This window comes from Populus euphratica, unplaced genomic scaffold (assembly GCF_000495115.2).
Source record: "Populus euphratica unplaced genomic scaffold, PopEup_1.0 scaffold465.1, whole genome shotgun sequence".
Taxonomy (NCBI): domain Eukaryota; kingdom Viridiplantae; phylum Streptophyta; class Magnoliopsida; order Malpighiales; family Salicaceae; genus Populus; species Populus euphratica.
The window spans coordinates 147,079-159,022 of NW_011500346.1; the positions used below are offsets into that span (position 1 = coordinate 147,079).

At 34.6% G+C, this 11,944-nt stretch overlaps 2 protein-coding genes across 4 annotated transcripts; both read left to right on the forward strand.

Moving 5' to 3' along the window:
• The first annotated feature begins 988 nt into the window (after nucleotides 1–988).
• LOC105113912 (uncharacterized protein At5g39570-like) lies at nucleotides 989–4,134 on the forward strand. 3 transcript variants are annotated; one of them, XM_011010278.1, is made up of 3 exons: nucleotides 989–2,107; nucleotides 2,159–2,501; nucleotides 3,885–4,134. In XM_011010278.1, the coding sequence occupies exons 1-3, from the start codon at nucleotides 1,053–1,055 to the stop codon at nucleotides 3,951–3,953; spliced, it is 1,467 nt and encodes a 488-aa protein (XP_011008580.1). In that variant the 5' UTR covers nucleotides 989–1,052; the 3' UTR covers nucleotides 3,954–4,134. The 3 variants fall into 3 exon arrangements, with proteins under 3 accessions (XP_011008580.1, XP_011008581.1, XP_011008579.1); XM_011010279.1 differs by having other exon boundaries at nucleotides 990–1,683; nucleotides 1,759–2,501; XM_011010277.1 differs by having other exon boundaries at nucleotides 990–2,501.
• Nucleotides 4,135–10,914: 6,780 nt separating this feature from the next.
• Nucleotides 10,915–11,677, forward strand: LOC105113914 (zinc finger BED domain-containing protein RICESLEEPER 1-like). Its single transcript, XM_011010282.1, has 2 exons — nucleotides 10,915–11,545; nucleotides 11,637–11,677. The coding sequence occupies exons 1-2, from the start codon at nucleotides 10,915–10,917 to the stop codon at nucleotides 11,675–11,677; spliced, it is 672 nt and encodes a 223-aa protein (XP_011008584.1).
• The last annotated feature ends 267 nt before the right edge of the window (nucleotides 11,678–11,944 follow it).

Consider the following 11,944-nt stretch of genomic DNA (forward strand, 5'->3'; position numbering starts at 1 on the left):
TGGAAAAGCTAGATCTGTCAATACGAGGTGCTATCCACGTTGCTCAAATGACATAAATGCCTACACACTAGCATGTGGTAAGCACGCGCTAACAATTTTATTAATTAAAAAAATAATAATTCAAGATAAAAATACCAAATTACCCTTAATGTTTCTAAAATTAACAATCAAACCTGTTTGGAAATACCAAAAGTTTTCTAGGTCCAAGGCTCATTTTTTCTTAATTGCAATAGAAAAGTTGATTTTTTATTGTATTTAGAAAAAAGGACTTAAATACCATCAATTAATAATTTCAATTTTTTTTTGTGAATAGAGTAATTAAATCATTTATCTGTTTAAAAAATTATGAAAAAAGCATGTACATTAAATGACTAATAAGGTAGACAAAGAGATAAAAAAAAATCACCAACTTAAAGATTATTGATTTTTTTTAAAAATAAAATTATAAATCCATTACTATAATAAATAGTAAAATATATGCAAGTGTTTAATAAATATGCCTTGTGTTTTAGTTATTTTGATATGTTATTTCATATAGTAGTTAGCAAACACGGTTTAAGAAAGGTAAAATAAGATTGACTTGGTACTATTATTATTTAATTGTGTTTTTAAAATTTTTTAATTTTTTAATTGTAAATTAATTTTTTTTATTTGTTTAATATATTATTATAAAAAATATTAATTTAATAGCTCGTTGGAGAAAACACTAAAAGAAAAGGAGGGGGGGGGGGGGGAACCGCACCCCCATTCAAAAGAGATTCGGGCAAGGCAATGGATTATAGAATCGGGATATGTCGGCCCAGGGTATCGACCGCGTCGCCCAATAAATTTTTTTTGTGGCAGGACCTCTGATAAGACCACACCACCAATTAAACACATCCACGTACCCCCATACCTTTCGATTTCCATTATTATACCCCACCACATATTTCAATTCGTGGCAAGCGTTCCCATCTTAAGCGACATCGTTTCCTTACAACCAAAATACAATATAACCCCTCCTCCCTGATCTTCATTCAGACAAAACCAGAAAAGGAAAAAAAAAAAATACGATGCCGTTCTTTTCTCGAGGTGATGATGACCAGGTCGACGATTACGATGAGTACGATCCCACCCCATACGGTGGCGGATACGACATTGCCTTAACGTACGGTCGCCCAATCCCACCGTCCGATGAGACCTGCTATCCAATCAGCTCAGCCTCCGGTGAAATTGATTACGATCGCCCCAATTACTCCTCTTACTCTGAGCCATCTGCTTACGCTGATGAAGCTCTTGAAACTGAATACAGCAGCTATGCTCGTCCCAAGCCCCGACCTGGATCCACTTATGGTGAACCTCAACCGGCATACGGTTTCCAGCCTGGAATGAATAGGCCCGGATTGGATGAGTCTGATGGCTATGTGAAGCCGGCCAGTGAGGAATATGGAAGGAGACCCGAATCGGAATATGGGTCTGGTGGGTATGGCAATCCTCAAAGTGAAGAATATGGATCTGGGTATGGAAGGAAACCCGAAAGTGAATATGAGTCTGGTGGGTATGGCAATCCTCAAAGTGAAGAATATGGATCTGGGTATGGAAGGAAACCCGAAAGTGAATATGAGTCTGGTGGGTATGGCAATCCTCAAAGTGAAGAATATGGATCTGGGTATGGAAGGAAACCCGAAAGTGAATATGAGTCTGGTGGGTATGGCAATCCTCAAAGTGAAGAATATGGATCTGGGTATGGAAGGAAACCCGAAAGTGAATATGAGTCTGGTGGGCATGTGAGGCCAAGTGAGTACGGGTCTGTTTATGGGCGCAGACAAGAATCGGAGTACGGGTCTGGGAATGAGAGGCCACAGAGTGAGGAATATGGATCTGGGTATGGAAGGAGACCCGAGGGCGAATATGAGCCTGGTAGGTATGAGAAGCCGAGCGAGTATGGGACTGGTTATGGGCGCAGAAAGGAATCGGAGTACGGGTCTGGGTATGAGAAGCCAGAGAGGGATGAATATGGATCTGGGTATGGCAGGAGACCGGACTCTAAATATGGGTCTGGATACGAGAAGCCAGCTGAGTATGGGTCGGGTTATGTGAGGAAATCCAAAACTGAATATGGATCTGGGTATGAGAAGTCCAGCGAATATGGAGGGGGGACTGTGGAATATGGATCTGGGTATGAGAAGCCCAGCGAATATGGAGGGGGGAATGTGGAATACGGATCCGGGTATGGGAGGAGGCTAGGATCCGAAAATGAAGGAAGTGGGTCAGAGTATGGTTCTCGGTACGGGAGGAAGGAGAGTTATGGGGAAGATGGAGAAGGGGATGGGGGAAGGAGCCAATATGAGAAGCCAAGTTATGGAGATGATTCACCTAAGAGATCTAGTTATGCGAGACAGGAGGAAGGAGGAGAGTATGAGAGGCCTTCTTATGGGAGTCGTCGTAGTGATGAGGACGACGAGTATCGTCATAATAAGTATCGTGATGGTGGTGAAGAGGGCTATGGCCGCAAGAAATATGTAGGGTTCTCTCAAATTCTCGGACTTTTTACTTTTTATGCTGATGGTTTTTGATGCAACGTGAGATCATTTCTGTTTCTTGGTAATGTAGGATATTGTGTTGCATTTCCATTTGTGATGTTGAGTTGCTGCCTTGTGTTAGATTTTTGGCTTGGCTTTCTTTGTGTCTTAGTGATCTAAAACAAGGATTGACGAAAATTAGGAGAAACAATGATCTGGAAGCGTATTGCACTTGACTTCGGTCCCACAGGCAGGATATGATTATCCTCATAAGTAGGACATGTTTGCATTAGTTTAGTGGGTTGTTTCTGATAAAGTTTAGTTTAAGTTGAGAATTAATTTAAACTTCAAACCGGCGGCTTGGCTTGAAAAACATTTGATTACCAATTCAATTAGTATAACAAATTTAAGTGGTTTCTTGTTTGGACTAGCGAATTCTGTATTTCTTAGAAATTCATCAGGAAAACTTGGTAAATGCTGAGTGTATGCACATCCTACAAATGCTCCAAGGAGATTTATGGTTTTGCTTTTCTGTTTTTGTTTGTTGCTGCTCAGACTTATGTTCCAGCTTTAGTATATACGTTAGAAGTTCTTACTTGGTTAGCAATACATCAGGAAAGTTAAGAAGGTGCTTGGTCGTGCGCATCCTATGACTGCATCAAGAAGATTTATGGTATTTTTATTTTTTTTGTTTGTTCGTCACTGGAATCCACTTTTTGGTCCATTGATCTTCTTTGCCAAGCTCAAAAGATTTTTGCTCAGTCCTGTGGTGCCAAGCTCAAAATATTCTAGCCACAATTTCCGTGGATGAATCTGTCATTTGAGTCCCTTTTTTTTTTTTTCTCAGTAATCCTATATAAGCAGAAAAAAATAGAATAAATTATTGCCCTGTGAGGCTGCTACCCACTCATTTATTTGTTGCTCTCTGTAATGTTTTACTGGTGATGAGAATATGTAATGAATTGCAACAGGATGTCTATTCATTTTACAAACAATTTCACTTATTGTTTGCTTCAAGTCCCGGACCTTCTAGTTTGGAATTGATGATTGAAATGCCCAACACAGATATTTCCAGCATCACCTGTTTAAAATTAGGAGTACTGAACGGTCACAACTCTGGTATCTTACACGATTAATTCATTGTTTATTGCATTGAGGATCTTAACTTTTTAAGTTTCATTATGAAATCACTATATGCTTGTCTTCTTGGGGGTCTTGGGGAAACAAATAATCGAAATTTCCACTAGTTTACCTCGAGAAGAATACAATGTTTGAGTGCCCATCTCTCTGTGAAAGAACTGCTATCAACAAAGTCGTGCATATAAATTTGCCTTTCTTTTATGGTATCTGTCATTATCTTAATCATATAGGTGAAATTGGCAGGGAGATGACAATTCTGATGATGATGCGGAGAAGCACCGCCACCACCGAAAGAATTATGATGATGAGTGATCAATCAACTGTTAATGGGATTTATGGCACCATTAGCTGCTACTAAATAAAGGGTTTTGTCATGTCTCTGCAATCTGTTGTACTTCTGAATAAAATCCCGAACTTAAAGGGTTTGTGGTGTGTTCTTTAATGTAGCTTTATGATAATGAAAATTATGTGGTCTGATATGGTGATTGAATCCTTCACTCGCGTTACATTTGGAATGGGGATGGCTAAATGGGATCCCCTTTCCATTCTGGAATTTCTCCCATTATAGATGGCTTCCATTGAGTCTCTGCGATCTTTTGTACTTCTGAATAAAATCCCGAACTTAAGGGTTTGCTTTATGATAATGAAAATTATGTGGTCTGATATGGTGTGGATTTAATATTTTTCTCCCATTATGGCTTGACCATAAGGGACACTATCGGGATTACATTACATGAGGCGGGGGCAACATTAGACTTAAGTTATATTGTACTTGAATATAACTGGAGAGATTGAAACAGTATAGCCCTTGAATTTGTTCTATTGTCTAGCTTACAAATAGCTTGTTTCTTGTGGGATGGCTTGATTTCTTAGAAGCTAGGCCATTGCATTCTGGTTAGGCTTCCTTGGTGCTTGGTGACTAGAGCTCGTTGAAACAGTAATTTTCTTCCAAAAAGACGGTTCAGCTTTTAAAAAATTTAATGGGTGAACTAAATTCCTAGTAAATTGAACTGCAAGATAAGTGTCAGCATCCAATTCTTATTGATGACGATTGGGATAGCTCCAAGTATAACAGTGACACTTTTAACTGATGTATGTACCTCATGAAAGAAGGACCATCTATACTGGGGTTATTTCTTTTAACTAATCTGTAATTCCGGAAGCATAATAATTAATATAGAAGATGTGCCCTTAATTCAAAATTAATGAGGTAGAAAATTTTCTTTCCCAGATCTTTCATTTGAATTGCTTGTTATTAATATAAAAGAACATGCGCATAAAAAAGGGATGGGTCAGATGCCTGTTATTAGTATAAAAGTTTATTTTTCATTTTTAACATTAGATTATATTAATATAATCTATTAATTGAAAAAAAACGCTTGCTAGGTAATTTGCTTTTCATCTCCCTATTGCACAACTCAAAAACTTTTGCAACAGTGGATGAACAGCCCCAGCGTTTTCCTTTCTTTAGATGTGACAGCTGTTCTACCACATTGTGTCAGTTTTTTTTACTTCTCCTTTTCCACTAAGTATTTAAACATTTTTTTAGCTATCAAGGATACTTTCAATCTAACTTGTATATTAATCAAGATTTAGTCCTTTTCTTTAAAGGATCTCAAGGATACGCGATCCACATCAACTTGGTGCATGTAAAAAAAACTTAATAAATTAATTCTCTTAGATACTATTCTGAAGGTTTGATCTCGAAAAAAAGAAAGAAAGCACAGATCTTTTACTACTGGGCCAATCCATAATAGTTAGCACCAAAACATCTTAAATTAGCAAAACTATTGTTCAATACGTGGATCCATCAAAAAGCTTTAATTTAATAATAATTTCTATTTACACACCCATCAAAATAATTTTAATGAAGGGGGTGTTGGAAATACAACTAATATAAGGTTTCTTTAATACTTACAAAAATACAACTAAATAAAATTGAATGAGTTAAATTTTTAAAGGGAAAAAACCCTTATCCATCACGCCCTTTATTAAAATTATTTTGGTTGGTATCAAATTATTTTAATTGGAGTAAAAAAAATAATTATCAAATTAGAGCTTTTGTAGCATATACACATATTAAACAATAGTTTTACTACTTATTGGCGGAAGGAGGATGACTTTACCTTGATTAATTTTCCATATCATAAATTAATGAAAGCTTACATGTTCAAAAAAACACTATAGTTGCATGATGGTTTTGCTCTTCTTGTCAAAAAAAAAAAAAACTTAAACCTAGCTATTAGAGCATTAAGATCTTTTTACTTGGCATTTTAGTTATTACCAAATTGATTAGGGGCAAGAAATGTTGACTTTTGGATCACATATTAATATTTATATATTTTGACAATAACAATTAAATAAAATTAGATTAATGATATGCTTGGTTGATAATAAGTTTAAACATATTTTATACAAAGAACACATTAAAAAGCATGAATAATGAAATGAAGAATTCAATCAACAAGCCCAAGATGTAATGTAAGTATAGGCTTAGTTTTTAAGAATTCATTTTATTGCAAATTGTATAATTTTTTATATCTTACTCGATAATACAAATTAAAATGAATTCACACACTTCACATTGCATGCATTATAAGATTAACATGTATTTAGTCGATTCAAGTTTTACCAGGTTTAAAATTGTCAAATTTAGAATTTAAATTGAACTTGATGCGAACCTCGTGATCACATGGTCACGCAACCTACACGCAAAGACACTAATTCCCAGAAAGCCAAATAAATCAGGTTTGATAGGAGTGTGACACAAAGATAACTTGTACTTAGACACCAGCACTATTGGAAACGGAAAACCCCCACCCAACGAATATTGATTCGTGAACGAGAAGTATAAGGATGATGCCACGAAGACAGTTGTTTTTCGATAAGTTGTTTTTTAGTTTTTTAGAGAACCATGGAAGGGAGATTATCTCACCAACACACACACACAAAGTGCGACAAACAAGAAGTTTTATTAATCTGAATTGTCTTGGCCTAAAACACATAATTTTCGTTAATTAATGGATTTCTTTGATGTATTCTGACACGACTAAAAGATTGATGTCTTCTTCCAAGTGCAGGAGTGTCGAAGTAATAAATAACCCGGCAAGACTGGGGTTGAACCACAAGGAGGTTAATTGTACAAATTATAAATAACAATAATACAACAACAATAACAATAACAATAACAACAACAACAATAATACTAGTAATAACAGCAGCAATAATAATAATAATAAAGAAAAAGAAGAAGAAGATGATGAAAACTTTGAGATGGAATATTAACGTAAAGATTTAACAACGATAACAATAAATGTCAAGGTTAGAGGATCCACTAATGGTATGTCAAACAAGTATAGTATAAACTCTTATTATTCAATTGGAAACCACACACAAAGGAGGTTCCAATTAGATTATAGATTGTTAACATGATTACATTAGTCATCTTATTCGATTAATGCTACTACTTGTAAATTTCATCAAGCATTCATGAGTATAACTTATGTTAACAACAAATCAAGTTCCTTTCATAGCTCAGGTGTCGGTTATACCATACAGTATGGGCTATGAAAGTGCCAAGCATTTGTTGTACCAAGTGTTATACAACATAAATCAAGATTAGTCATTTAACAAGCAAAGTATTAAAGAGTGAACAAAATAACAAATATAAAACATGTTAGTATTAAACATTAAAGTCCATATTGAGTTTACACTATACTTATTCTTACACCATTAGTGTAACCTTTTCACCTTCACGTAATAAACTTAGCTAGACATAATGAAAGAAAGAAAAATAAATAAACAAAATAAGAACATAAAATAAGATAGAAGTTAACTAAGTAAATGAAAGGCATAAACTTAATATTAATAAAAGCAAAGCATAAACAATACAAAAAATACAAAGAGAGAAAGCAAAAGCATGATCTTGATCTGGAGACCAAGATGCTTAAATGCATGGCAAATGCCTCCTTTTATAGTCCAGAATTGGGAACTATTGATTTGATGACTAATTGATGAGTGGGCAGCCAACTCTTGACTTGTTGACAATCCTTATCTTCTCTTGTCTACCCAAAACGTCATTGATAACGTCAAAATTAGAGCCACTTGAAAACATGAAAGTTGTAGACAATTGTCTCAGCTTTCTTGTGTAAAACATTCAGCTTATTTGGACTTCTAGAACTCCAGATATGGCTAAAATACTGAACATTGCTCGGGTTGGAGGATAACTTCGGGCTTCTTTGTTGTTGCAATAATTTGGACTTGAAAATGGACTTTTTAGATCTTGGGCTCCATATGAAAGTTGTAGGCCTATGTCTTACCTTTCCATCCATATAAAGTAGACCTAAATCTGAGATCTATAGCTCCAAACATGACCCAATTACCAAACAGTGTTCCGATTTGGATTGCATCGACATCTCTTTTCTAATTTTGGTCATCTCTTTGCCCTTGCAATTTAAGTTCTTAAAGTCATCAATCAATCCTTTCATTTATGTGATAGGCCTGCATTAAAAATAGACATTTACCACAAATTATAGGTATCTTATATTATTAGATACATTCTTATAAAACATATTTTAGTTAAGGAGTTATTGATACTTCAAGTGCAAAATGATGATATAAAACCATGATAAAAATGCACTTTTAAGTACTAATCATATTCCCTGAAGACATCCCTAATGGATTACCGCCATTAAGGGGGATTGAACATCAAATTGATCTTGTGTCCGGAGCTTCAATTCCTAACCATCCAGCGTATAGAAGCAACCCTGAAGAGACGAAGGACCTTCAAAGGCAAGTAGATGAGTTGATGATGAAGGGGTACATTCGTGAGAGGATGAGTCCTTGTGCTGTGCCAGTGCTACTTGTGCCTAAAAAGGATGGAACATGGAGGATGTGTGTCAATTGTCATGCCATCAATAACATAACAGTAAAGTATCGACATCCTATTCGTAGGCTTGATGACATGCTAGATGAGTTACATGAATCATGTATTTTCTCTAAGATTGACTTAAAAAGTGGGTACCATCAAATTAGGATGAAAGAGGGTGATGAGTGGAAAACTGCATTTAAGACTAAGCATGGTTTATATGAATGGTTAGTCATGCCGTTTGGACTTACAGATGCGCCTAGCATATTTATGCTTTTAATGAATCATGTATTGCATGCCTTTATAGGTAAGTTCATTGTTATGTATTTTGATATATAGCAAGAACTTAAATGAGCATCTTGATCATTTGCGTAATGTACTTAGTGTGTTGCGTAGTGAGCGATTATATGCTAATCTTAAGAAGTGTACCTTTTGCATGGAAAAAATTGTGTTTCTTGGCTATGTCGTAATTGCATAAGGTATCGAGATGGACGAGGAGAAAGTTAAGGCCATCCAAGATTGGCCTACACCAAAATTGGTAAGTGAGGTAAGGAGTTTTCATGGACTTGCTAGCTTTTATAGAAGGTTTGTGAAGGATTTTAGTACTATTGCTGCACCTTTAACTGAAATTGTGAAAAAGTTTGTTAGATTCAAATAGAATGATGCAAAAGATGAGGCTTTTAATTTGTTGAAAGATAAGCTTTGTTCGACACCTGTTTTAGCTTTGCCAGACTTTACGAGAGCTTTTGAAGTAGAATGTGATGCGTTAGGTATTGGTATAGGAGATGTGTTAATGCAGGATAGGAGGCCCATTACCTATTTCAGCAAAAAAATTTAATAGGGATGGAAAGGTAAGACATAGGCCTACAACTTTTATATGGAGCCCAAGATCTAAAAAGTCCATTTTCAAGTCTAAATTGTTGCAACAACAAAGAAGCCCAAATCTGTCCTCCTGCCCGAGCACTATTCAGTATTTTAGCCATATCTGAAATTCTAGAAGTCAAAATGAGCTGATTTTTTTGCAAAAGAAAGATGAGACAATTTCCTACAACTTTCATGTTTTCAAGTGGCTCCAATTTTGACATTATCAATGACGTTTTTGGGCAGACAAGAGAAGATAAGGATTGTCACCAAGTCAAGAGTTGGTCACCAACTCATTAATTAGTCATCAAATCAATAGTTCTCAATTTTGGCCTATAAAAGGAGGCATTTGCCATGCATTTAGGCATCGTGGTCTTCAGATCAAGATCATGCTCTTGCTTTCTCTCTTTGCAGATCAAGATCATGCTCTTCCTTTCTCTCTTTGTATTTTTTGTAATGTTTATGCTTTGCTTTCATTAATATTAAGTTTATGCTTTTCATTTTCTTTCCTTTACTTAGTTAAGCTTTTATGTTCTTATTTTGTTTATCTATTTTTCTTTCTTTCATTATGTCTAGCTAAGTTAATTATATCAAGGTGAAAAGGTTACACTAATGGTGTGAGAATAAGTATAATGTAAACTTAATATGGACTTTAATGTTTGATACTAACATGTTTTATATTTGTTATCTTGTTCACTCTTTAATACTTTGCTTGTTAAAAGACTAATCTTGATTTATGTTGTATAACACTTGGTACAACAAATGCTTGGCACTTTCATAGCCCATACTGTATGGTATAACCGACACCTGAGCTATGAAAGGAACTTGATTTGTTGTTAACATAAGTTATAATCATGAATGCTTGACGAAATTTACAAGTATTAGCATTAATTGAATAAGATGACTAATGTAATCATATTAACAATCTATAATCCGATTGGAACCTCCTTTGTGCGTGGTTTCCAATTGAACAATAAGAGTTTATATTATACTTGTTTGACATACTATTATTGGAACCTCTAACCTTGACATTTGTTATTATCATTGTTTAATCCTTTCATTAATATTCTATCTCCAAGTTCTCATCATCATCATCTTCTTCTTCTTCTCTTTCTTTATTACTACTACTACTACTACTAGTATTATTATTATTATAGTTGTTGTTGTTATATTATTGTTATTTATAATTTGTACAATTAATCTCTTTGTGGTTCGACCCCGGTCTTGCCGGGTTATTTATTACTTCGACACTCTTGCACTTGGGAGAAGACATCAATCTTTTTGTCGTGTCAATTGACTATAAGAAACTCAATTCAATTACTGGAAAAGATCATTTTTCTTTACTTTTCATGGATCAAACAGATCTTAGAGAAAATAATGAATGTTAATAGAAAATATTAGTCTTTAAGACTTATTGATGCACTTTAAATTTATTGAACTGCTTATAAAACATCATTTTCCTTATAGACTATTCTATGGTAAACCTTGTCACTTACTGTTGTGCCGTGAATGATTCAAAAATCGGCAACAATGAATCTGACGAAAATGGATGAAGGATGGGTTGTGTTAGATCCTCGTTTCAAATTGAAGTATGTGAGATTTTGTTTTGGAAGATTGTATGATGTTGAAGAAGCTGAAAATTTTACAATTAAGGTTAAAGATACTTTACTAAGGTTATTTGAGCATTATATAAATGTTGATGAGAATATTGAGGTTGTTCATAGTGTTGGAACTAGTATAAATGAAAATATGAATGTTGATTTAATGGTGCTAAATGATGATATGTTGGATGACTTAGCTTCTCAATTCAAAAAACATTTAGAGGAAGAAGGCAGTGTCCAAAAGAAAAATGAGGTTGAGAGGTATTTGAGTGATGATTGTGAGGATCCGAATGATTTTAAATTAGATATTTTAGGTTGGTGGAGGTGTAATGCTACAAAATACAAGATTCTTTCTAAGGTGGCACAACACGTGTTAGCCATCCCGGTATCTACAGTTGTTTCTGAAGCAGCATTCAGTACTGGTGGTCGTATATTAGATCCATTTCGAAGCTCTTTATCTCCATCGACAGTGCAAGCACTTGTTTGTTGTCAGAATTGGTTAAGTTTAGCACCAATTCCAATCAACATTAGAACCTTCATGGATTATATTGAAAATTCTGAAATGATTGAGTCAGGTAATTTCTCTTACAAATGTAAATATAGTTATTTTATAATATTATTTCTTTATATATGTTTAATCTAACATTTTAATTTATGTTTTTGTAGAATTTGGTGAAAATTTAAAAATCTCAACTGATTATTTGTAAGTAGTATTGGTGGTTTGATGCAATCTTGGAATATAATTGTTTTGGGTAATTAATTTACTTTACCTTGTTAATTCCCTTTAAAATTTTGCATTCTTAATTCTTTCAATAGTTAAACTCTAATATGTTACTAATTTGCTAGTGTTTTTTTTATAGTACTATCCTTGGTGGAATTTTTGGATGCTGCGTTACTGGAATTTTTGGATGCTGGTGTTGCCGGAATTTTTTCCTTCAAAGTTCAAACTATGTCGAATGTTTATGATAATTTGT